We start from the raw sequence: 27,998 nt of genomic DNA, 5'->3' as shown, positions 1-27,998 counted from the left end.
AACCGTTACTCACCTTTTTTTTTAATTAAAAACTAACTTATAATTTAAAAAAAAAAAAACTAACTTATAAAACTGCTGCTCACCTTCATGCAAAACACAGCAGCTTAAATTTTCTGCTGTTCTTCTTGCCATTTCTCTCTCATAATTGCCTAAGCAGAAGGGACATTAACGTTTATGATTCCTGCCACAATATTCCACAGAACTTTCACTTGCTGTCAGCCTGTCACACAAGCCATTAGTGTTTTGCGTAACCCAGCATTAGATAATTCTGCTCACTTCCGTCATAATATAATGAACTTATAACCAAACAAGTCAAAGGAACATAGTTCTGCATTGGGTACTCATACCCACATACCCACTCACATACTCACCCATATCCAATCGGTATGGATACGCTCATGGTCTCATGAGTGGGTAGGGTGGGTACTCAATATTAGGGATAAAATGATTTACGTACATTGCTAATCACCGTATGACGTATATTTGCGCAGTCCACACTATACAGTGCGCAACACTGAACTATACTGCAACAACAATAAATTCTAATATGAGGCTTGAAAGTTTGTAATCAAAGCAAAGGCTAACAAGTCAAGGCCATATGTCCGTGGCGGACTGCGTTCAAAAAGCATGAAAAGTGGGTGGATATGGATGGGTACGGCATCCCAAAAGTCACAATAGGTGGGCATAGGCGGGCTTCGCCCACCCACCCAGAGCGTGGATACCTAATGGGTACCCAACCAGGACCTCATGTAGGGTTTTGCAAAGGAAGCAAGTTAAAAAAGGGTATGTCCCTTTACTATAGGATTCCTAGATGAAGATTAAGAGAGAAGCCCTATTCATAAGTACTAAGCTCCAAAATGTATGTGTATGTCCCTTGAATAATTTAGATAAAAATGATTTACGTACATTGCTAATCACCATATGACGTATATTTCCGCAATCCTCACTACGCAGTGCGCAACACTGAACTACGCTGCGACAACGATAAATTCTGAAATGAGGCTTGAAAGTTTGCAATCAAAGCAAAGGGTAACAAGTCAAGGCCATCAATCCGTGGCGGACTGCGTTCAAAAAGCATGAAAAGTGGATGGATATGGGTATGTACGGCATCCCAAAAGTAACAATAGGTGGGCATAGGCGGGCTTCGCCCACCCACCCAAAGCGTGTATACCTAATGGGTACCCAACCAGGACCTCATGTAATGTTTTGAAAAGGAAGCAAGTTAAAAAAGGGTATGTCCCTTTGCTATAGGATTTCTAGATGAAGATTAAGAGAGAAGCCCTATTCATAAGTACTAAGCTCCAAAATGTATGTGTATGTCCCTTGAATAATTTAGATAGATTGGAGCAGCAAATGCCAGAATTTCTTCTGCTTAAGCAAATTCTGGAGCCACAAAGACATCTGATTGATGGCCAAAGGGGACCTTACCCTGCAGTGTGAGAAATGATCAAGGTTATCTAGACAAGCAATGGTATCCGACAATTTCCCTGAAAAGCATTCGATGTGCAACATGTTTTTTAGTATATAAGATTAATGCCCTCTTATATTTTTACTCTTAAGAAACACTTGTGCTGCTTGTGTCGAGCAAAATGAACGCAAGGGCCTTTTTGTTTGATATGAAGAAAATCAAGTTTAAATTATTAGAAATACTCTAGAATACTTGTTTGTGAAAATTTAGATTTCAGCTTGAATTCAAAATGCCGGTAAAACTTAGAACTTATGACTTCATATTTTTCACCCGCTACCACTGCTCATCACTATCAACCATTGCCACCATGACTTTGCCACATCCATTTTTGTCATTGGCTATCACTGGCCAACTATGTCATTCACAATCGTTGCCGCCCACCGTTGTCATCATCGTCGTCAATGTTGGTCCCCAGCCAACCACCACCAGCCACCATTGTATCTCATATTTCAATGCATTTATAATATATCATAATAAACACACAAAAATATTCCAATATATTTGATTGTATACAACTAAACAATTCATAGATCTCCTAAAAGCATGCATTCCCAATATTTTGTATTAAAAGCATCCAACCGATCCCTTAATTTTTCCTATACCACATCACTCCGACTCATAAATCATAATTTTTGGACAAATAATTGGACATCATATAAGTGGAAACCCTTTTCACACTATATATTATAAAATATAGAAAATTTATGTTAGGATTATATCAGGATGGACTTCAAAATTATTAGATTTATATTGATATTAGTGCTATATATAAATAATTTGTATCACACTTATTTCAAAATAAATTCAATAAAATTTAAGCTCATCTAGTATATTCAAACTTTTTTTTTTACTGTAACAATGACAACAAAGAACATCCCGAATAATTAATAAGTTCAGAGATGCCAGCAAGGATGATTGAAAGCTTTCAATGCTCTTGGCCCCTGACTACTTGACTGCAAGGACAAATTATTCTGTGCAGAGACCGGACGCATAATGCATCCGGAGACCAACCAAAATGTGTCAAGTCAGTCATACTGAGCTGCGATACCGAGCAGTACTGAGTAAGGGATGACGTGACATATTTTGATTGATCTCTGGATGAAGTTCGACGTCCACACAGAATAATTAATCAATTGGCAAGACCAAGAATGTGTGCCGAACATCCTGAAAACGCATTAAGGGCAGTTTTGTAATCTAAAGCCAAGTGGTAAAAGATGAAGGCATAAATGTCATGGAAAAATAGCAAATCTCTAATAATATTGATGCTACGATTCAGTCCAAACTATCCACTATACACCTATCCAAGAAGGAACATGGAACATGATAAGCCTCCGCTCAATCATATCAGTACAACATGGCGCAATCAGTGTTGCTCTTTTTGTGAGAACATTTCAAGACTAAAGTCTGGGGAAAGAAACAAAAGTGGGGAGCCACAGATGGGACATCATTGCATTGTGATCATTACATTTATAACTAAGAAGATATCATATCTTCAAGATATGATAGAAGCCTAGATGATATAGACCTCCAAGTGTGTTCAAATCATGTGGAGAAGAAGCCAGACCTTTCTAAGTTGATCAGGATGTGAAACTTCTTCAATTCTTGACGCCATACGTATAACATCAAAAGAAGGTTTAGCACCAAAGCTTACATCAGCAAAGAGCCACCAAGAAACTTCCATTTTGATTTTAAGGAAATTGAGTGACAAGCTCCATTTTATCAAGAAAGAGAATCGTTAGTATTTGGTCAAATTTCACGTTAGGTTTCAGTTTTACTATTTTGCTTTAGAATTAAATCTGGATTAGTTACTTATAGGTGTACTTTCTTTAGAAATTTCTTTGTTTAGCTTTGTATAACCATTGGTTAGAGTTTTTTTATTGATTTGTCTGTAAATAGATGCAAGAGGTTGTAAAAGAGGTACTCCTTAAGGTGAATTGAATAATAATATAATAGTTTCAGTTCTATCTTTCCCTCCAATTAGTTAGCTCTCCCCTTTCCTTCTCTCCCATTTCTCTTCAAGAATCTTCCAAGAATCCCAACAAGAATATATAAATGCAACCAATAAAAGAGACAGCAACAATCTACATGAGAAAAAATGCAAGACCGACCACCATTCAAAACAGAAAGGATTCAGAACTAGGAAATAGTTTTCAAGCACATAAAGGTCAGCGAGAATTTTCCTGAGTAAAAAAACTTGAAAAAAAAAAAATTCGGTTGAGCATAACAATAAAATATTATTGTAGACTCGATAGGAATCATACATATAGGACATTAAAGCATAGGAAAAATGAAATTCATCATTGTCCAAATCATCCATGAAAAAATAGAGAAAGCAACCCAGCAAATAAGAGAGCCATAATATTCAAAATTCATCACCAAAACTGTCTAAAAAATGCAAACAAAAGCAAAGCTATGATGCACCGACACTCCGCTTAAAGAGGGTATGCAGTGTCGAACATGTGTCGGACACGGACACACGTCGGACACGGCATGGACACATGTCCAACACGGCATTGAAGTGTCGCAATTTAAAAAATTAAAATTAAAATCGGACACGCGTGTCCGGTTATTAAATGATAAAATTGTTCGTTCTATTTAGCCTTTTCCGCGAACGAGAAGCCCTATTTTCCAATCCACGAAAGAAATCTTCTAGGGCAAACCGGGAGAGCTCGCAATTAACACCAAACGGAGCCCGCTGCCTTCGCCTCCCGTTCCTTCATCATTTCTGCTCGAACCGAGGCCAAGCAGAGCTCATTTTTCTCATTCCTTCGTTCTTGCGTGATTTCTGCGGTCATCCGAGGCAAAGTTCGCAATCAAGGCCAAACAGAGCACCTTCTGCGCGCAAGAGAGCCAAGACCTGTAAGTGGATTTCACCATTTCTTCTCTTCTTTGTTGAAAAACCTAATGTACATGCTCGGTACCGCTCAGTACATGCTCGGTACCGCTCAGTACATGCTCGGTACCACTCAGTACATGCTCGGTACTGCTCAATATATGCTCGGTACCGCTATGTACATGCTCGGTACTGCTAGGTACATGCTCGGTACCGCTCGGTACCGTTAAGTACATGCTACATTTTGGTTTTCACTGATCCAATTTATGATATATTAAGAGAGGCTGACGTAGATAAATCATGCCTACATTTGATTTATGAGATGTGGGACTCTATGTAAGCAAAAGTGAAAGAAATTATATACAGGCATGAAATAAAATCACATGATGAAGACTCAAGTTTTTGGAGCATTGTCTATATCATTCTTGAATATAGGTGGAGCAAAAGCAACACACATTTGCATTGTTTGGCTCATTCATTAAATCCAAGGTATATTTATATTCATCTTTTAAATTAATTTAAATTTGTTGGTAAATGAACATATAATTTTATATGCTTTGTATTATTTGAAGATATTCAAGTAAAGAATGGCTTCAAGAAGATCCTCAACGTGTCTCACTACAAAAAGATTTAGAAGTTTTAAATATGAGAAAGATATGCTTGAAAAAAAAAATTAATATAGAACTTGCAAAGTTCTTTGGATATTTAAAGATTTTGGTGATCAAGAATCTTTGGTTGATAGATGGAGGATGGATCCAAAAATGTGGTGGTTGATTCATGGAGCTTCAGCACCGCTTCTTCAAAAAATAGCAATAAAACTTCTTGGTCAAGTATCATCCTCTTCCTGTTGTGAGAGAAATTGGAGCACATACTCATTTATTCAATCAATGAAGAGGAATAAAATAACTCCACAATGTGTTGAAGATTTAGTTTATGTGCATACAAATCTTCGTCTTCTATCAAGAAAAACCCCACTTTATATGACATGTGATAACAAGATGTGGGATGTTGCTGGAGATGGGTTCGAGTGCCTTGATGATATGAGATTATTGGAGGTTGCAAATCTTTCTCTAGATGAATCAGAGTTGGAAGCAATGATATTCAATGATGATGATATTGAAGGCCAAAGAACAACATCTGAATCTAATTCTATCATTCCCTCTATTGAGTAATTAGACCTTCATGTTGTATTAAATAGTTTTTTGCTTATATTTTTATGGTTGTACTAGATATTTTGTACTAAACATCTTTATGTTATTAGCTAAACAAGTTATCATGAAATTGATTTATTATTGCTTGTCATTTTTACTATAATATCACCTTAATTTTTATATATTTTATTAAAAAATTATTATGTCGTGTCCACGCCGCACCCCTGTCCTATATTTTTAAAAATTGCCATGTCCCGTGTCCGTGTCGTGTCTGTGTCATCGTGTTCGTGTCGGTGCATCATAGATGTGAACACAAGAGAGATCTTGAGAGTATTGTAATTCATATTGTCCTCCAATTTAATAAAATCATCATCCCCTTCCCATGGATATAGACATCTTCATCGAACAACATAAATTGTCATGTTCTTTGTGATTGTGTTAGGTAAATTGATTTTATTTTCGCTGTGATTGTTTGCACAATAATTGGAATTAGAGTCAGATCTTGGCGATTTTTCTGACGACGACATGAAGAATGCAAGAACTTAAACTATTCATGTGATACGTCCAAGCGAAGGAAGAGAGTCAAATTGGTGCAATTTTTGCCACATGAGCAACTATAATTTTTTGAGGTTATGAGATCTGGTGGAGCCATGGATACATCCATCTCAACGGTGGAGAATGCATCGATCAATCAGGAAATTATACCTCCCGTCAAAATTGATATAACAAAATTTGACGGCGAAGGAAACTTTGGCATGTGGCTATGTGAGGTGATGGATGCATTGTGTTTTTTGAATATGGAGGAAGTTCTGGAGAGCGATGAACGACCTTAGGAGATTTAAGAGAGAGATTGGCTCAAGATGGATCAGAGTGCTTGTGGCTTAATCAGAAATTGCCTATCTCAAGAGATTAAGTATGAGGTGATGATGGAGACTTCTGTTGTGAAGTTATGGAAGACATTGGAGAAAAAATATATGATGAAGAGTGTGGAGAATCATCTCTATATGAAGAACCGACTATACATGTTTCAGATGAGGCATGGAATAAGTATTTGAATGACTCCACAAAGCTGTTGGTAGATATTTTGAATATGGACGAGGAAGTTAGAGATGAAGACAATGCCCTACTTCTACTGAATTTGCTTCCAAATGAGTATGAAAACTTCACAATGACACTTATTCATGAAAAGGATGTCTTGAATTATGATGAGGTAACTACTGTTTTGTTGAATCACAAGTTCGGGTGTTGGAATAAGGAGTCTATAAAGATAGATTCAGCTGAGGCTCTCACACTTAAACAATGAAGATTTAAGAAATAGAAGAACAAAGCTTCATTTGGGACGACTTTCTTGCTGCTTCTTAAAACGGTTTTTAGTGCATATCACATTTATCCCACTAGGGAGTGGTTCTGTACCAACAGGGAGCTTGATAGTGGTGTTATGATCATGTAAAATGATCAAGCCTGTTGTACAGTTGGTCTAAGGAGTATCTTCATCAGAATGCATGATGGTAATGCAATAACTCAAATATGTGAAATAAAATTATTTGAAAAACATAAAAAGTCTGAAGCATAGGGCTTTGACGCTGATCTGGGGAACGCTGCGATGCTAGGCCATGAATTATATATAATATATCCCTGCCTCACCCCACCAATTCTCTCACTTAATTGTTTGGCTAGGAAGAAATTAAAAGGGGAAGAAGAGAGATGAGAGAGAACGTTTTTTTTTTTTTTTTTTTGTTCTTATTTATCAATCATTCATGTTACAAATTTTATTCTATTCATTATAAGTGGCTGATATCTTACTTCTATTTTAATGATTTTAATTTTTAACAATTTTATCTCTCCTAAATCTGCCAAAAATATATTATCTCTTGATTTTATAAGTTTTCACTGTGCAAGTTTGAATATATTTTAGGTTTGATCTTTTTAAATGATTTCATATAATTTTATTATATTTTAAATGAGGTATTGAATGATATCATATATATGATATGATAACTCCACATAATATCTTGTTAATCTACGTGATTCAATGAGAGTTATAAGAAGTACATTGATTGAGAGTTATAAGAGGCAACTGATTTGAGTCATAAGTGTAAGAACAAGATACCTTTAAGATACACTCATTGAATATATGAATATTGATATCGACATTGCTATAAATATTATATTGATATTGTAATTAACAATAATATTGTTTATTGTCATTAATACTATTTAGCATTATTGATCATGATACTAATATTATTACTGGCATGAGTATTGTTACTGTTATTGATATTGTGATTGATGATGTAATGGATTAAAATATGATGAACTATAGAAGGATAAATTGATACAGATAATTAGTATAAATATTGATACATATATTTCTTTATATGATTTATTGCATATTATTCTATTTTATCTTGCATTGATTTTAGATGTAAGATTTTAGTTACTTCCTGAGCTATGTGCTCATTATATATTTTTACATATTTGTAAGGATGATATGAGACTCCAAATATGATAAAAATATAATCATATTTATTTCTATTGTTCATTGATAAGCTCTAGTTAAAATGAAAGACAGATATAATTCTTCTATATAGATCCCAGAATGTCGGTACTATGAGAGAGCCGACTAATGTAAGGCACTTTCCTTATATAAGAAAGAATTTGCTACATGTTGAAGCTTTGGAGACCGAGGGCTACAAGGAAGTCATTAAGGCAGGAGTTTTGAAGATATATCATGGAGCACTGGTTTATCTGAAAGGAGTTCATCACCATAATATTTACTACCTTCAGGGAAGAACCGTGATTGAAACGACTGTTGTTGCTGATATTCTTCTGACACCACTATAATATGGTATATACGGCCAGCTCATACTGGAGAGGCTTCTCTTATGACTTTGGTGAAGTAACGATTGATCAAAGGAGTAAGCACCTGCAAGCTCGATCTTTGTGAACATTGTGTGTTTAGCTAAAAGACAGGTGTATCATTTGGTACTGCCAACCATAGTACAAAGGATATCTTAAAGTATGCTCACAAATATGTTTGGGGCCTGACAAAGATAACACATTCAACGAGAGGTGATATTTTGTCTCTATTGTTGATGATTACTCCGTATATGTTTGGGTGTACACCATGAGGCATAAGAGCGAGGTATTGGATATTTTTAGGATTTGAAAGATGTGGATTGAAACTCAGACTAGCAAAAGGATATGATGTATCAGATCAGATAATGAGAGAAAATACACTACAGATGCATTCTTATAAGAGTGCCAAAGATATGGGATATAGCACCACTTCATAGTTAGAGAGATATCGCGGTAGAACAAGGTGACAGAGAGGATGAACTGAACTTTGGTGGAGAAATTTTGGTGTATGTTATCCAATGCTGGGTGGACTAGAGTCTATTGGGCTGAGGTAATAGATAATGTCTGTCACTTGGTGAACCGTCTTCTTTTTGCAGTTATTGGGAAGAAAACCCTAAATGAGATGTGGTCATAGCATCCTGTTAGAGATTATAAGTACTTGAGGATGCTTTGGCGTCCAACTTATTATCATGTTCATAAAGTTAAACTGGAACCAAGGGTAAAGATGAACATTTTTATTGGCTTTAGGCTTGGAGTCAAGGGCTTCAAACTCTATGATCCAGTAAAGAAGAAGAATGTCATCAGCAAGGATGTTACTTTTGATGAGGCAAGCATGTTGAAGCCTCAAGGCTCTAAGCAGGTGGAGAGTTTTACTGGGACCACATATTCACCACATAAGCTGGAGTCTATGATGCATCGACACTCCGCTTAAAGATGGTATGCAGCGTCGGACACGGACACGCATCCGACACTGCATGGACACGTGTCTGACACTGTATTGGAGTGTCATAATTTAAAAAATTAAAATTCAAACCGGACACGCACACGCGTGTCCGATTATTAAATAATAAAATCGTCTTTTCAGCAAACGGGAAGCCCTATTTTTTCGATCCATAAAATAAATCTTCTAGGGCAGACCAGACGAGCTCACAGCATATGCCAAACGGAGGACGATGCCTTCGCCTCCCGTTCCTTCGTCATTTCTGCTCGAGCCGAGGCCAAGCTGAGCTCGTCTTTCCCATTCGTTCATTCTTGCGTGATTTCTATGGTCAGCCGAGGCAAAGTTCGCAATCAACGCCAAACAGAGCACCTTCTGCGCGCAAGAGAGTCAAGACATGTAAGTGGATTTTGCCATTTCTTCTCTTCATTATTAAAAATGTCTACATTAATTGAAATATTAATTATTGTTTTTTTTTTTAATTTACTAAAAAAAAGCTAATGTGCATGCTCGGTACTGCTAGGTATCGCTAGGTACATGCTCGATGCCGCTCAGTACATGCTCGGTACCGCTCGGTACATGCTCGGTACCGCTCGGTACATGCTCGTACCGCTCAGGTCGAACCCCGCTAGGGGGCAACACCCCCTGGCGGGGTTCAACAATATACCAGCCAGGTCGCGGGGTCAAGGGGCAGCGCCCCTGCAGGGGTTTCCGGGGGCAGCGCCCTAGGAACAAAATTTTATTATAAGAGTAATTTTTGAAATTCTGCTTGTTTTTAAAGTTCATAAGTTGTTTGTATGGAAAGATACCGAGCGGTACCGAGCATGTACCGCTAGGTACCGGGCGGTACTGGCTCGGTACCGAGCGGTACTGGCTCAGTACCGAGCATGTACCTAGTGGTACCGAGCATGTACCACTCGGTACTGAGCATGTACCGCGAGGTACCGAGCATGTACCGCTCGGTACCAGGCGGTACTAGCTCGATATCGAGCGGTACATGCTCGGTATCGAGCCAGTACCGCTCGGTACCGAGCATGTACCACTCGGTACCGAGCAGTACTGGCTCGAAAGATAAGGAATTTGTTCTTCGCTGTGAGCTCCGTCGAATCCTAATGAGGCGTCGCCTCACGCTGCCTCAAGGCGTTACGCCTCGCTAAAAAAATCGCACACCTCGTCAAATAAATTGAGGCTTAAGCCTCAAGGCGCCAGGTTAGCGCCTTGAATTGAGTCGAGCCTCTGTTCGGACGCCTCGACCGCTTTTTTAATCGATGCCTTGACCCATGGTTACTTGACAATTGTAGTAGAATATGATTTGATTTTGAAGCAGCTCGATCCAAACATTGCATTTAGCATTGTCAGCATGTTCATACATGGTACAAGAAGGAGTCATTGGCAAGCTGTGAATAGTATCTTGAGGTATTTAAAGGGTACAATTGATACCAGTTGATACAGGCTTAGAGATGCAGTCACTATGGCAGTGGTGCAAGACTCATGACTGATTGTCCACTTGTTTGAATAATTCCACTCAGCTTGGTCCCTTGGAAAGGAACAATTATTACGTCAGGTGACCTGACGTAGTTCTACGTTCGGACGTCAATAACATGTCGCCACGTGGTCTTACTCAATACCGCGCGGCCCGACGACTTGACCCGGAATTGCTATGTTTGCGTATTGCTCGGTATTGATCTAGGTATTACTAGGTATTGCTCGGTATTGCTAGGTATTGCTTGGCAATAATGAAAAATATCGCTCTGTGAAGACCAATACCGAGCAATACTGAGTATACCGAGCAATACCGAGAAAAACTCGGTATTGCATGGTATTTCTCGGTATTGGTCTTCACATAATGGTATTTCTCATTATTGCCGAGCAAAATCGATCAATACCGAGCAACACCTAGTAACACGCGAACATAGCAATCCCGTCTCTATTCCGGGTCGGGGTTGTTGGGCCGCGCGGTAAATAGTGAGAACACGTGGCACTATTTTACTGACGTCTGAAAGTAGAGCTACGTCAGGTGACCGGACCAAATAAAAGTTCCTTGGCATACGTAGGCAACCATCTGAGTGTAGTCATTTAGATATTGGAGCCTGATTTGTCATCTTCCACTTTCTGAAGTGAAACATGAGGGAAAGATTATTGATTTGGAATTCTTTCTAAATTCAAATCAGCTTTGATTTGGAAGACTTTGATGGCTCCAAACCAGCCTTGATTTGGAAGACTTCAATGGCTCAATTATATAATTAATTAGGGAGTGATTATTTCCCTAATTAATTTGATTTAATTTGAGATTTAATTATTTAAGTTATGTGATGATTACTCTTATTAAATCAAGGCCATGAGATCTATTTCATCCTCCTTGAGGCTAAATTAATAGCCTCGTAGGATCAGGTTATCAGGTAACCACCTCGTTATTATTAAGTTGATTATTTCCTTAATTAATTTGATTTAATTTGAGATTTAATTAGAGTTTTAATAGTAATCGAACCCTTGACATTCAACATATTGTCTCAACATTCGAGTCAATCATTAACTACAAAAAAAAAACTAAGAAACTTTCATTGCCACATTGATTCATATCATGATAAATAATTCACCAATAGAAGGACTATGAAAATCGGCGAGCAAAACATGTTTGAGATTTTATTCTAAAATATATAGAAATCATACTCTATAGTATACATTCAGATGATTGGATCATGATGAGATTTAGCAAATGAATTGTATCCAACATCACAATTACGAGAAGGAAAAGCAACATGAAACCCTCATATCAAATACATTTACAAATGTTTAATCAAAGTCTTCAAGCATAGCTATTTAAAAGATGAAAACTATGTGCGAGGATGAAGCATGGGTATTCATAATCAAACATTCCAACTTGCTCTTGATTAGTGAGAATTCAAACAACACATGCATCTTCAAATATGATTTCCAAACATACAAACATCTTTTGCTTTGAATCAAACAAAAGAACTTGTACCACCTCTTAACAAACAATAACACAAACACTTTGCATACATATATATTTTTTAAAAAAAAAGAATAACATGACTCATAATTTTTCAAAAGCTATACATAAAACTTCGAATCACATGACATGAATCATAACAAATATAAATTTCAATATACCAACTATTCATTTCCAAACAATCTATATCAACATGAATCGTCTACTTGGAGAAACAAACATTATTGCTATAGCTTCTTACACCATAAAGAAGAAATAGGAAAAAGGAAATGGAGGAGAAAGGAAAGATGAAGAAGGAAATAGAAAAGAAGAAGAAGGAGGAATCACCTGCTTGCCAGAGGAGACCGGAAGCTAGGGCTCGCGAACGAGGGGCGGCGGATAGGTCCGGCAGGTTCGGCCTGCTCCTGGGATTTGCTAAAGAAAGATGGCGAATAGGGAGGAAGAGGGGTTGGCGTCGTGTGTCTCAGATAAGAGACGGGAGAGGGAGAGCTGGAGTGCGAATGGAATAGCCGAAGGCGAGGGGGCTTCCGTCTGGCTGGAGTCATCCTGTCTTCCGATGCATGCCATCAAGTGATAGCGGGAAATTGCTTAGAAAATCAAATCAAACCATGCTTATAGAAATTAATCTAATTTGGGTCAAACTTGGGTCCCAACTTGAACCCAATTTGACTCAAATTAAGTTGATTCAGGTTTAATACAGTTCGATTAAATTAATTTGGTGGTATTGAACTCGAATCGATCGATTTAGATCAAATTGCATTCGAAGAGTCTCACGAAGATTAATAGAGCCTGACCGAACTCGAGTCGCCTCGAATGCAAATTGGGCTCGACAAGGCTCAATTAAATTAATCGAACATGCTCAAAAAGAATGCAAGCAAAAAATGAGGTCAATAGTTTGGCCAATGGAAATTAAACCAAAAATCTAATAAAGAAGGATGTTCAGTAGGAATAAATCAACTGGAAAAAAAAAAAGAAAGAAAGATTTGCAGCAGGAAAATACAAATTATTTGGTATTAGCTCAGACTAATTGATCTTGTAGACACTTATAAACTATCCATTGAAATTATATGATATGATAATTCATGTTAATGAGATAAAGGCTTCGTTTGGGACCGCTATTTTACTGCTTCTTAAAGTAATTTTTTAGTACAAAATTTTAAGAAGCAGTAAGAAACATATCTCAAATGAAATCAAAGTTGAACAACTTTAAATAATAGAAGTCGTATAAATTCATTTTTTTACAAATAAACTTAACGATAAGATATTTTTTGTATTTCATAAAGAATAAATAGCTTTTTTCATACAAAGTAAAAGGAAATACAAGTTATAAATCTTTAATGATGTGATTCTTTCAATATTTTCTGTAATTAACACAATTTGTACCTTGCTACCCAATTCTTCATGTTTATTCCATTTATAATAGTAGTGCTAGTTGATATAGCATTAAAAAATTATCTTGATCGGGCACAAATATCGAGGCAAAATCAAGTTTGAATCTTAAAAAATTAAGTTCGGGACCATCTGAACTTCTATTTTAGCAAACTTACTGTCGAGCTGAACAACTCAAAATACAAACACAACGACATCAAATTTGACTCAATCCGAGCCTAAATAGGTCCAAATCAAAGACCTGAAGCACATTTAGAAGGTTCAAAACATAATTTGGATTACCAAATATTTTTTAAATATGACATGCTTATAGTCGAATTAAGCAGCTCGACGAGACAAATCCAAATAGCCCAAGATCGTCAAATGTTGATATCATTAAGACATTTAAATGCCCAATAAACAGTCCACGATCAAGGGATTCAACATCTGTCGTACATCCAAACATCTCCCAATTTATCCTTAATCTTCCTCCTATTTATAATTCATGTCACTCTCATAAATATGCAAATAGATCATTCACTTCTCATGAAAGGGGACCCCCAAGCAAGGAAGCAAGAAGAAAGATGGGAGATTGTTCTTGCCACTTAGCTCCTCCTCGACCACCACCCAAACTTTCGACGGACCACCGCTTGTTGTCGGACTTCCGCTAGGCCACCGCCCGACACCGGATTTCTATTGGACCACCAACTGATGTCCGGACTTTCACCGGACCACCGCCAACGCTGAACATCTGCCCGACGCCAGACTTTCGCTGGCCGTCAAACTTTCACCGGCCACCGAAGGATGCAAGACTTCTGCTCGGCCACCGACTGTCATCAGACTTTCTCTCTGCTGCAGACTATCATCGTAGGACTTTTGTCAGACCTCCGGTCGGCTCACAACTATCGCCGGAATTACACTCGGCCACCAACTGACGCCGAACTTCCACCAAACAACGGTCATTCTAACCTCTTTTACCAGATTATGATCTTTCTTATAACAACCAAAACTCTTAACAAGTTAAATTCTTGTTCTTTCATCTACCAATGTTTTCTTCAAGATTACTCCACATTAATATTATATTGATCTTATTTACTTAACAAAAATGATAAAAGGATGCTTCAACATCTTCTACCTTTCTGAAAATTATAAGATATTCTCTCCCAGTGAAAGAAGAATATCCCACTATTACAAAAGGAAAATGTTGCATAAAATTATTTTGGTGGATGAACAGTTTTTTGTTTGTAAGAAATGGAGCTGTTCCCTAATGAATTAAGAATCATGCCTTAATAGTAAGCGTTGAGTCAGTGTTAACTTTATAGGAAAGCAACTGTATATCTTCTTTTACAAATAGTTACTCAACTGCGACCGTTGGTTTCAGGGCAACAATGAGAAAAATGACTAGCATTTTTTTTTTCTGTAAGTGATAACGTCAGAAAAATAGTAAGTGTTGCAGAAATGAGGATGCTTAGGTGGATGAGTAGCTTTATCCTTAGAGATAGGATACTAAATGAGCATATAGATGATAAGGTTGGAGTAGCTCCAGTGGAAGATAAGATTAGAAAGAGTCGTCTTAGATGGTTTGGTCACATTAAACGGAGGCCTTCTGATGACCCGGTTAGAAAAGTTGAGGTATTAGATTTGATTTATGTTAAAAAAGATAGAGGTAGACCGAAAAAGACTTGGTTAGAAAATATTAGAAAAGATCTTTCTTTACTAGATTTAAATAAGAATTTGACTTTTAACAGGACATAATGGCGAAAAAGGATTCATGTAGCTGACCTCATATAGTGGGACAAAGGCTTAATGTTGTTGTTGTTGTTGTTGTTGTAAGTGATAACTTGACAAAATCGTACTAACGTTAAACATGGTAGCAAATACCAGTAGGAGCCAAATTAGAGTAACCCAAAAATTAAAATCCTTCACTCCCACATAACTTATTATCCTGGACCAAACAAACAAGATGGCAGGTAAACCGCTATACACCTTCATGACAAACACCTCAGCTTCTTTTCTGCTGTTCATCAAGCTCATAATTGCCTGAGCACGAGGGGCATCATTAATCATGATTCCTTGCATAATTCCACAAAACTCTCTTGCAGTCACAGGCCATGAGTATTTTTCCTGGCTTGTCTACCAAGAATCCTGTAGGCTTACATGACCTATCACCACACAGCATTTTACTACTTTTTCCCCATGCATTTCTTTTGGTGAAGTTAAAAATGGAAAAATATTGATAATTTTCTAGCTGTTATCATGCACAAATAGGGCTGTCAATATTTGACATGACACGAAAACTCGATTCGAATTCAACTTGGAAATTTCGGGATAGACCCGACCAGATTTCAAAACGGGTCGGATTCGAGTTGACCCGACGGGTTGCCGGATTGAACCTGTTTAAAATGAGCCAACCACTGCCCGAGCCTGCCCGCACTTGCCCGCAGCTGACCACGCACCTGCCCGCTCGTGTCTGCATCCATCGTCCAGCCCCCCTGCCACATGCAGCCCATCGTTCAGCCGCCCCGCCGCAGCCAGAAGCTCAACCGTGTCGAGTCGGGTCAACCCGGAAACCTGATGGGTCGGGTCCGAATACAAATTTTCGACCCCTTTATATACTCGGGTCGGGTTATGGTCTACCCATTTGAAACCGGGTCAATTCCGGGTTCGACCCGAAACCCGATTTTGACACCCCTTTGCACAAGCATCAGAATAGAATAATTTTAGTTTTTTACTTTCTTTGCCTAAGTTCAAATTTAACCACAATTAAGTTAGACAAGGAATTTCCTCTAGGATTCTTAGATGAAGACAACAAAAAGTGAATATTGTCAGAATGTCAGTTCATAAATACTAAGCCCCGAAATGTACGTGTATGTCCCTAATATCATTTACATGTATCATTTAAGTTGGAATGGACCAGCACATGCCAGAATTTCTCCAACTAAATTAATACGCTGGAGCCATGCACACAAACAGACACCAGACTGATGGAAGAAGGGACCCCATTCTACTGGTGTTTGAGAAATGGTCCTGTTTCTCTCCTTTCAGCTTCAAACAAGTGGAAAGTTACACCTATATCATGTAACAGTGACAACAAAAAGTACCCAGAATGATTAAAATGCTCAAAAACGGAAGCAAGAATCATTGTATACTCTCAAGAGCTCTTGGCCTCAGTTACCTTCTTATCTACAACTTCTTTTTTAACCTTCTTTCTTAAGGTGGAAGACCTTCATCTTGAAGAAATTAGGTATCAGCATCCTCAATTATATGTTCTAATATTTCATAGAAAAAGAACAAAATTCTTAAAATTAATGCTACTCACAAGTTGTCCAAACTAAATATTATAAGTCCATCACAAGCCACATGACAAGCCGTAGCTAGATCATAGCAAATGCCGGGTATGGGTGTCAATTTCGGGTGAAGGGTCAGGTTCGGGTCAAACCCGAAACTGACCCGGCACTATTTGAGTCAACCCGAATCCGACCAGTTTTTGCAAACGGGAAGATTTTTAGGACCTGAACTTGACCCGCTTCGGGTCCGGATTAACCCGACCCACTTTAGGTCCGGATCAACCCGACACGACCAGAATGACCCGGTGCCAACAAAAAACTTATAGTTTTTGAATAAAAAAATAGATCAATATCCGCTTTTCGGGTAAAAAACGGATCAATCTCAGGTTGCCGGGTCAAAATGGGTTTTGTGTCAAAAAAAATAAATTTTGGATCAAAGTTTCAACCCGAACACAATCCGGTTTTTAAAACGTGTCGAATTGTTGAACACGAATCCGACCCGTTTCGAGTTTGTGTTGGCCCTAAGCCAAAATTTTCGGGTCGGGTTCAAGTCGGATTTTCGGGTCGTATCAAATATTGACACCCCTAATGCCGAGTGCCATGGGCAGCACAAAATGGCGAAACTAGTGCTGCCCTTTCTATAAATAATATCATGCTAGAGAACAGATATATAAAGATTGTGGAAAGATACACCTGGGGCACCACAACTGAGACATGATTGATAGGTTATTATTTCATATATAGCTACAATCTTCACTACAATGACAGAAGCCTACATATAGACCTCCAAGTGTAGTACAAATCATGTGGAGGAGAAGCCAGGCTTTTCTAAATTGATCAGGACGTGTGACTCTCAAATGGAATTCTAGTTCAGAATCCAAAGAAGGTTCAGCATCAAAGACTTACATCAGTACAGAGACAACAAAGAAACTTTATTGCTATAAGATTCTACTGGCGAAGTACAAGTGGTTCTTAAAGCACTTGACTTAAGACTTCTCCCACTAACTAAAATGTGCTTGTAATTTACCCCATTGGAACTCTAGTCACCAAAACTATGTAACTAAAAAACCGCACTAATTAGCATAATGAGCTAATGCAGCACTAACCTTTGGATAGCTAATAATACCATTATTGTCACCATTGTGGGGACCCTGTCATGAAGAATAAGACACTTTGAACAATGGAAAGGCTTCTCCACCTCGGCAATTTCCTATTATTGCGCATGTTAAGCAGTTCTCTGGAGTAATAATGCCCAATTAAGGGCTAACATATCACATTACCAATCACCCAGTCAATCCTTTCAAAGGTTTTTTCGTTTAAGATGTTAGAGAGAGAGAGAGATCAAATTGAAGTTCTTAGATTGACCCATGATGGCAGAGCTACCTAGGTGATCCAATGGACCAAATGAAAAATACTGTAAGGCAACTAAAAACAGGTAAGATTATAGCTTTCTCCAGAATCGTTCAATTCAACTTTAAAGGAAGTTTCCTTCTCTTTTTGTAGATCAATTGGTCAGGAAGCACATCATGGAACAAGCTTCTTACCTGATTCTCAAGAATAGACTTTTGCAAGTCCTACTTGCTAATGAAGTGCAGTGGCCAGAATAACTTTATTGTTGGAGGGAAGAAAAAAGATCAGATTTGATGGCTGATGCATTTTTTATTACATTGTCAACCCTGTATCATCATGGAATCATAGAACAGAACCACAAAGTGAGCGTCACTTAATGAGAAAAAAGATAAACAGCATCTGAGGATAGATATGGGCAAACAGTTTTCATGATGTAAGCATTGCCATTGGAATAACATGCCCCATAAAAGAATTTTTATTTTGTGCGGAGTCGGGACATAGCCCAGAGACCAACAAAAATATTTCACGTCACCTAAAAAGTGTACTGCGCTCACTACCGAGTGCGGCATCGACGCTCGGTACCAAGCGGTTCTCCCGTCCGGTGTCCGCACGGAATAATCTTTCCCCAGAAAGTGGGCCATATACGAAAGAGATAAACAGCTAGAAACAATCCATAGCCAGTTCTTCTTTCTTCTTATTCACCACTGGCCAAGTTTATTCCCATTATAACCTTGTGCTCCTTTTTAATAGAAACCAAGACCATTCCTCAGAGTCCGTATGACTTCTAATTCTGTCCTAAACTGATGATTCCACTCTCACTAAGTTCCTCTTGTTACTTTGAAGAGATGACAGAAAAAGAGAAAAATAGCCTGAAAGTAGAATTGCAAGCTAGAGATTATGCAGAAGAAGAAACCAGCGATGGAAAGTCTAGAAAATGGTTGGATTTAACTCTTGGAGGAAGCAACTCATCGACAACTGAAAATTCTTCTGATTCCCATAGAAAACCATCCCCACTAAAGGTGTTTTCCTGTAATTTCTGTATGAGGAAATTCTACAGCTCACAGGCATTAGGAGGCCATCAAAATGCTCACAAGCGAGAAAGAGGAGCAGCTAAAAGAACTTATCAGTCACAGATGATGATGCTAGACTTACCCTTCGCTCCTTCCTTTCTACAGTCACTACGAGTTCAGCCACATTCAGTAGTTAACAAGCCCAACAGGGAAGGAGTTATGCCCATTGCAGCAAGGAGCCAAGATTTCAGCATGACTTGCACACCCTTTGCCTTTGAGGAAGCAACAAATATGGCATGGCCAGGGAGTTTTCATAAGTCGAAATTTTCCAAACCACCACCAGAACTGCAGAAGCTAGACCTGAACCTCAAACTGTGACCTCTTTACTAAAAGGTACAGACCTTTCCCATTCTTGTATCTCACCATCTTTTTCAAGTCCAGATTTGTGCTTGTTTTCAGCCATGTTAAACTTACTCCAGAACACCAAGAACTCCATCAGTACCAGGACGAAACCCATAATAAGTTTAAGGTTGTGTATGTGCAGATTTTCTACAATAAGTGTTATTTTCTGAGTTGCAGATGTTATATTCAAATTTTACCTAAATAAGGTAACACAGGTTGTCATTCAGTGGTTTGTTTCAGATCAACAATTCTGTAATTAGTATGCCGAATTTATGGGCCACTTTCATGGAGCATATTCTCCTTGAAATGGTGAAGGTGTTAACAGGAATTATATTTAAATCTTAACTGTCATAGCATCAACAACAAATTAAGAAGAGTCCGGTTTCCTTTGGGACGACTTCATACTATTTTTTAAAGCGGATTTCTGAAATTTTTGTACTAAAAAGCTGTTCTAGAAAGCAAAGAAAAAACCGTTCCAAACGAAGCGTTAATATACAACTGTCAAGTTTAGTTGCCCAATTATGCGTGCAGCTTAAAATAAGATGTTTAAATAAGTATTTTAGATAAGAAATGCAAACTTGGAGGCAGAAAACTAATTGTGACGCATGACAGGATTTTTCCCTTCATAAAGCTAGAAGTGGGCTGAAGTATTTTGCACAATAAAGTTCATCGAAAAAAGAAAGTAAACTCTCCTCCTGATAAGCCCATGTGGTTGCTAAGATCAAAACTTAATTGTCAGCAAGCCAATTGCTAAGATGTTCTGGCAAGTTTAGATGGCTTGTCAAAATATTTAGAGAAAGAACTTACAGAGGAGGAAGAATAATCATTCAACCACAAAATCCTAATAACCTGAGTTTTTTATTTTTTTATTTTTTAGATTTTTTTCTCTTTTTTTCCTTAAGTTTTCTTTTTTATTTTTATAGAGATTTTTTTTTTCTTTTTTACTTTTTTTAATAGAGAAGTTCTCTCTCAAATTATATATATATATATTTAAGAGAGGTTCTTTTTTGTATTTTTTTTTCTTTTTTTCAAAATTTTTTAACCGACCCCATGTAGTGGGACAAAGGCTTGTTGTTGTTGTTTCAAATATTTTATGTAGTTTTATTTTTCTTTCAATTTTTTTTCCATATTTTTTAATTTTTTAAATGACTTTTTTTATTTAAAGCCATGTAACTCTCTTTAGTAATGTTACTTAACTCTCTTCTATAAAATCATGTAACTATCTTCCTTAAAGTTACATAACTCTCTTCCGTAAAGTCATCTAATTCTCGTCCTTAAAATTGTATAACTCTCTTCTATAAATTCATATAACTTTCTTACTTAAAATTATGTAATTCTCTTCAATAAAGTCAGCTCATTAATATCACATAATTCTTTAGTTTAAAGTTATATAAATGAAATCTTCCTCCCTCTTCAATTATATATACCTCTTTATCAAAGGAGAAGTTTGCAGCACTTCTCTCTTCCAATCTTTTTTTACCCATTTTTCTTCTTCATTTTTTTAAGAGAGTTATTTCACTGGCTTGAATAAGCGGTATCTCCTTTCAAGCTCCAATACCCCTCGTAGAGAATGAATTACTATTGCCTCATTTTTCTTCTCTATTTCTTCTCTCAAGAGAGATATTTCACTGTCTTGAATAGGTGTTATTTCCTTTTAAGCTCCAATGACACTCTTTGTAGAGAACGAGTTACCCTTTCCCCCTTCTCTTCTTCTCTTAAGAGAAGAATTCTATGGTTTTGTATAAGTGATATCCCCTTTCAAGCTCCACTACAGCTCTCTTTAAAGAATAAATTATTCTTTATACTGACTTATGAGTGATACTCAAAAATTTTATCTTGACGGTAGAGCTTTGGTCTTTATTTTAAAAGAAAGTTGACTCACTCTGTTTTGAGATACTTTTCATCATATTTTGAAGCTCTAAATTTTCTCCCAATATGATGGTAATCATTACAAAAAAAATTTTGCAATGTTGGAAATAAAAAAATCATGTTGATGAAAGTATTTTAATTCATGGAGTTTTATTTTCAGCTCCTTGCATTAATCATTTAGATAAAAAAGATCATATATTTGAATATGATGTAGACTTCTGAAATTTATTATGTTGACATCATATAAATCCAATAACCTTATATAAGGCTTTGAGATGTTTATATAAGCCTTACTAATATTTGCTTTCAATTTATTTAAATTAATAAATGCTCTATCTTTATGTAAGAATCATTTTGCCTTTAAAAGTTTTTAGACAATCTTAAGCCTTTTGAGGCTTTCACCTTTCTCAGATTTTTGAAGAATAAAAAAAAATTTGTATCTTCTATGGCTTTTTTATATATATATATTTTTGTGTATATATACCTTTAGAGAATTATGCCTTCTGAGATTTTTGAATAATCTCATATCTTATGAGGCTTATATTTTCTAAGATTTTAAATGTACATATATCTTTTGAAGCTTTTGCCTTCCTAGGTCTATATATATATATATATTTGTGGGCTCCGAAAATTCGGCAGATCTTGGGCAGATAAATGGATAGTAAGGACAGGATAAGGAGATGGGTAGCCAGCTATATAAGGACTTTAGCATGATCTAAGTAAAGTTTTTATTATATTATTTTTTAGTTGAGATCAACAATATTCTTTCTAAGGCCTTTATCTTTAAAGATTTTTGGATAAGGCCAAGACTTTTTGTCTTCTGAGATTTTTGAAAGAGTTGAGACCTTGTCAACCACTTACTCACATGAAGTCTTTCAAGTGAGAACCATATCCACTATTAGCTTCCCATCGAGGCTACCTCATGGGCGTGCCTTCCTAAGATTGTGAGTAGAGACCATGTATACCACTTGCCCTCATAGGGTCTTTCTAACGAGGACCCTATCCACTATTAGCTTCTCTTCTAAGCTACCTCGAGTGATTTCCTGTAATTTGTATTAATTAAGCATTACTCGATGGGATTAAATTGAGATTGGGAGAATTCTAGCAAAAATGTTTGATCTATCTAAAATTGTTTAACAAAGTGTTACTCCATGAAAGTAACATGTATAGAAGAGAATGAAAGAAATCCATCAATAATTTTTGACCTATCTGAGGTTATTTATCAAAGTATTGCTTGATAACGTTAACCTATATGGAAGAGGTGGAATCAAACCCCTTATAATTGATTATATCTAGATTTGGAGGGGGCAAATGCCACGTATATCCCAAATTGAATGTGAATATTGGTTTGTCTTTAGACCGTCACTTCCTTTTCGAGATTGAGACTATAATCTTGCCCAAGGAGTAGAAGTCCACTTATGGACTATATAGAGTTTGAGATTCACTTAAAGCATTCCCATATTTATTAAAAACTTTATAAAAGATCGCTTCCATTTATATTATCTTTGATGCTAAATATAATGGGGAACAAGTTTGACCATGTTCGAGATTTCAACATAAATATTTGTTTAAGGTTATAGCCAAGATTGCCCCTAGTCCAAATTTGCTACCCACAAAATAGAAGCAAAAATGTATGATAATTGAGGGGAGATAAAATAATGAATGTTTTTTTATGTTGTGAGGTTGCCATCACTATTGAAGAATGTCTTTCAAACCTGATAATGGATCATAATAAAGGGACTATTGTTGTGCTACAACTATGCTTAGGACATTGACGTGAATGATCTTTGAGGTTGTAGCAAAGGTTGTTCATCACCCAAGAATTATTTCCCACAAAATATTACGTGCTAGAAAATTTGAGTCAGTAGAGTATATATTTTACTTATCAATATGGTAAAAAATTCAGCATGCACAGATAAAAATAGTAAGATCATAAAATTTTTATGTTTAAAATACGAATAATATCAAAAATGAGTGATCTTAAACTCGTTGGATTCGTCCAGCCAAGCCATATAAACATATCAAATTAGGATTTAAGATGATCATTATTTTAATTTCAATTTTTTCTTATTAAAAAATTATTTTGAGGTTTGTTTTGATCATATGATTTTTCTAGTCATATCAAAACTAAAGATTAAGTGGAATTTTAATAAAATTATTAATATTTTCTTAGCGATTCTAAACCGACGGAACAATCGAATAATGACATAATGTATGCCTATCGAATTTCGCATCAGACGATCCTCTTTGTTTTTTTTTTTTTCTTCTTCCCATGTAAGTATGGTGTTCCGGGCATTGCGTTGAGGACGAACCGTCCTCGGGTGCCGCCGCCGCCGACGGCCGAGAATCCTGACGTTTTTTCATGCCCCGCTTTCTTCCGTGCTACTCCGTCATCCGATGACGGAGACAATCCAATCATAGATGAAAGCCCAGTCTCCGGCAAAGCCTTCTGCGCGTTCGACGATGGCATTTCAGGTAATTTTTACTTGACAAATGAAACGATTTTCAAAATAGTAAAGCTTAATTGAATGTTTCAACAAAAATAAAAGTGGAAACGACAATGATTCAAATTTGATCGAAATTTCAAGGTTAAAATTTTGCTTGATTCTGTGTTTTTTGGGATGATAATGCTTTATAAAGCTAAATAGATAGCAAAATAAAAAAAATAAAAGAGATGAAAAGAAAACTAATTTTTAAAAAAGAAAGTAAACATATTTAAAATTTCATAAAACTAATTTTATAAATCTCACTCAAATCCTCTTAAAAATAATAATTTTGTTTAGAAAAATAAATAATTGACAAAATCAATGTTTTTTTTTTTTGGAATAGGATATCCACTCACTGTCATCCCCGAAAAGGCGCTTGGCGGCGTGACTAATTCTCGGCTTAACTAGAAGAGGCACACCCACCCAAAAAACCTCCCGGTCTACACTTAATTGGACCCCACCCCACTTAAGAGTCATTGCCGCTCGAGGGGAATCAAACACAGGTTGAGGGGTTTCCAACCGTACGCATCCACCAACCTAGCTAAGCAATGATGGATCAATGTTTTTAAACTGAATTATTTTCTATATATCAGTCTTTTTAAGAGGCTTTGTTTGAGGGAGTTATACACACACACGTCATAGAAAAATTATCTTGATCGGGCACGAATCTCGATGCAAAACCAAGCTTGAAACTTACAAAATTAAAATTGGGGCCATCCTAACTTTGATTTTAGCAAACTTACATTCAAACTGAATGTCTCAGAAATACGAACCCAACGACACCAAATTCGACTCAATTCGAGCCCAAATGAGTCCAAATCAAGGATCCAAAGCGTTGTTGGAAGGTTTGAACCACAATTTGGATTACTAAACGATTTCCAAACATAAGGTGCTTATAGTTGAATCGAGTGGCTCGACGAGATGAATCCAACGAGCTCAAGATCACTAAATTTTGACATCACTAAGACATTCAAATGTCCATAAATGGTCCATGATCAAGGGATTCAACATCGGTCGTCCATCCGACCACTCCCCCTTTACCCTTGATCTCTCACCTACCTACAGGTCATGCCACTCCAAAAATCTATAAATAAACCCCTCATTTCTCTTGAAAGGGGATCCCAAGCAAGAAGAGAAGAAGAGAAGAGAAGGAAGAAGAGAATAAAGAGAAGGAAAAAGCTTCTCCTCGACCACCGTCGGAGTCTCGTCGGACAACCACCTAACTCTCGGAATTCTACCGGACCACCACCTAAGGCACGGACTTCCGTCGGACCACCACCTGACGACCAGAGTTCTGCCGGACCACCACCTGAGGCTCGGACTTCCGCCAGACCACCGCCTGACGTTGTTGCTCCTCTGGACCACCACTTGAGACCCTCACCTCCACCGGACCACCACTTGAGACCCGAACTTTTACTAGACCACCACTTGATGCCTGAACTTCTACCGGACCACCGCTTGAGGCCATGTGCTTCACCAGGTCGCCACCTGAGGCCCGGACTTTTGCCGGACCACCACCTGAGGCCCAGACTTATGTTGGCTCAGAGTTCTACCAGAGTACCGCTATACTACGACGGTCTTTCTGTCCCCAATCTCCGGTCAACTACAGTCTTTTGGACCCCTGTTCCCTGCCGACTATGGTCCTTCCAACCTCCGTCTCATACTACGGACCCTCCAACCAACATTGTCAAACAATGGCCTTTCTGACCTCGGTCTCTTGCATACTACAGTACTTCCGACCTCCATCACCAGACAACGGTCTTTCCGACCTCTATCCAATCGACTATGGTCGTGCCGACTAAACAAACATGTCTATATTGTAACTCCCACCATGTAATGCGCTCTATATGATGTACATTTGCACCATCAAGCCAATGCCTTTTCCCAAGGGCCTCATTTGTAATCGACTGCAAATATTAGTGGATTCATTCAAACTGGGCTAGGCCCCGTGGTTTTTCCCCCTTTTCAGGGGTTTCCACGTAAAAACTCTGGCGTCTCTTATGAATGCAACACCCTCTCTCTCTTATCGGATTATGTGCTGGATCTTCGTACAACGTTAAGACGTTAAATTATATATTTCTCTACCGCCGCGAATACTCCAAGACGCAGCATATATGTCTTCAAAAAGTTTGTATACTAAAAATATAGCTGTACAAAATAGTAAAAAAATTGATCCCAAATATAGCCTTAATAAATTTGAGTTAATTGTGATAAATACAACTCACAAATTTCTTAGTTTAATTTTTTTGAGCAAAACCATAATTTTGTAAATAATTAAATTTAAGGTGACAAATCCATTTTTTCTCTTTTAACAAAATATTTTCTACACATAAATGGCATAATAAGCATGAACTCAGAAGCGATTATTTGAACGTCGTGCTCATCTAAAAACTCAAAAGCTTAATTGCTTGAATTTATGGAATATCCCAAAATCACTTATGATTTACTTAAAGTGTAGAAAAGCTTAAGCAAAGTGAATAAAAATATATAGTTATTACAAATATATTATATTTGAATGCTTTGATTTTTTCCTTATTTTTGAAAAATGTAAATTTTAATTATTATGATAAATATAATACTTCATTTAAGACAATTTTCTTATTATTTATTTTCTGCAGCAATTTTCTAATGCACAAATTTCTTAAAAATAATCAATAACAAAATAATTTATCCCAAAGGAAACCATAAGCAAATAATTGACAAAATCAATGTTTTTTTTTTTTGGAATAGGATATCCACTCACTGTCATCCCCGAAAAGGCGCTTGGCGGCGTGACTAATTCTCGGCTTAACTAGAAGAGGCACACCCACCCAAAAAACCTCCCGGTCTACACTTAATTGGACCCCACCCCACTTAAGAGTCATTGCCGCTCGAGGGGAATCAAACACAGGTTGAGGGGTTCCCAACCGTACTCACCCACCAACCTAGCTAAGCAATGATGGATCAATGTTTTTAAACTGAATTATTTTCTATATATCAGTCTTTTTAAGAGGCTTTGTTTGAGGGAGTTATACACACACACGTCATAGAAAAATTATCTTGATCGGGCACGAATCTCGATGCAAAACCAAGCTTGAAACTTACAAAATTAAAATTGGGGCCATCCTAACTTTGATTTTAGCAAACTTACATTCAAACTGAATGTCTCGGAAATACAAACTCAACGACACCAAATTCGTCTCAATTCGAGCCAAAATGAGTCCAAATCAAGGACCCAAAGCGTTGTTGGAAGGTTCGAACCACAATTTGGATTACTAAACGATTTCCAAACATTACGTGCTTATAGTTGAATCGAGCGCCTCAACGAGATGAATTCAACGAGCTCAAGATCACCGAATTCTGACATCACTAAGACATTCAAATGTCCATAAACGGTCCATGATTAAGGGATTCAACATCGGCCGTCCATCCGACCACTCCCCCTTTAACCTTGATCTTTCACCTACCTACAGGTCATGCCACTCCATAAATCTATAAATAAACCCCTCATTTCTCTTGAAAGGGGATCCCAAGCAAGAAGAGAAGAAGAGAAGAGAAGGAAGAAGAGAATGAAGAGAAGGAAAAAAGCTCCTCCTCGACCACCGACGGAGTCTCGTCGGACAACCACCTAACGCTCGGAGTTCTAGCAGACCACCACCTGAGGTACGGACTTCCGTTGGACCACCACCTGACGACCAGAGTTCTGCCGGACCACCACCTGAGGCTCGGACTTCCGCCGGACCACCGCCTGACGTTGTTGCTCCCCTGGACCACCACTTGAGACCCTCACCTCCACTAGACCACCACTTGAGATCCGAACTTCTATTAGACCACCACTTGATGCTCGAACTTTTGCCGGACCACCGCTTGAGGTCGTGTGCTTCACCAGGTCACCACCTGAGGCCCAGACTTTTGTCGGACCACCACCTGAGGCCTAAACTTCTGTCGGGCCACGAACTGATGCTCATAGTTCTACCATAGTACCGCTATACTACGACAATCTTTTTGTCCTCGATCTCCGGTCAACT

The 27,998-nt window shown here is 37.6% G+C and overlaps 2 protein-coding genes across 5 annotated transcripts; one reads left to right on the top strand and one right to left on the bottom strand.

Annotated features, from left to right (window-relative positions):
* Positions 1–96: 96 nt before the first annotated feature.
* On the bottom strand, positions 97–12,784 carry LOC110115093. 4 transcript variants are annotated; one of them, XM_028699452.1, is made up of 2 exons: positions 12,547–12,784; positions 97–220 (listed from the first exon to the last, which is right to left on the bottom strand). In XM_028699452.1, the coding sequence occupies exons 1-2, from the start codon at positions 12,762–12,764 to the stop codon at positions 166–168; spliced, it is 273 nt and encodes a 90-aa protein (XP_028555285.1). In that variant the 5' UTR covers positions 12,765–12,784; the 3' UTR covers positions 97–165. The 4 variants fall into 4 exon arrangements, 3 of the variants coding, with proteins under 3 accessions (XP_028555285.1, XP_020703885.1, XP_020703884.1); XM_020848226.2 differs by lacking the exon at positions 97–220 and adding an exon at positions 899–1,429; XR_002305293.2 differs by lacking the exon at positions 97–220 and adding an exon at positions 2,698–3,069.
* A 6,159-nt stretch (positions 12,785–18,943) lies between these two features.
* LOC110115100 (zinc finger protein 4) lies at positions 18,944–19,916 on the top strand. Its single transcript, XM_020848237.2, has one exon. The coding sequence runs from the start codon at positions 19,028–19,030 to the stop codon at positions 19,610–19,612; it is 585 nt and encodes a 194-aa protein (XP_020703896.1). The 5' UTR covers positions 18,944–19,027; the 3' UTR covers positions 19,613–19,916.
* Positions 19,917–27,998: the final 8,082 nt, after the last annotated feature.

The sequence above is a fragment of the Dendrobium catenatum genome, unplaced genomic scaffold, assembly GCF_001605985.2.
Source record: "Dendrobium catenatum unplaced genomic scaffold, ASM160598v2 fragScaff_scaffold_1290, whole genome shotgun sequence".
NCBI classification, from domain to species: Eukaryota; Viridiplantae; Streptophyta; class Magnoliopsida; order Asparagales; family Orchidaceae; genus Dendrobium; species Dendrobium catenatum.
This window is presented reverse-complemented; position numbering and strand designations above follow the sequence as displayed.

Bases quoted from the DNA above. Each gene is read 5' to 3' on its own strand.
- LOC110115093 (XM_020848225.2), bottom strand. From the start codon at position 12,764: ATGACTCCAGCCAGACGGAAGCCCCCTCGCCTTCGGCTATTCCATTCG. The intron at 3,178-12,546 runs GTGATTCCTCCT...GATAAAATGGAG, and splicing joins CGGTCTCCTCTGGCAAGCAG to CTTGTCACTCAATTTCCTTA.
- LOC110115100 (XM_020848237.2), top strand. From the start codon at position 19,028: ATGATTCCACTCTCACTAAGTTCCTCTTGTTACTTTGAAGAGATGACA.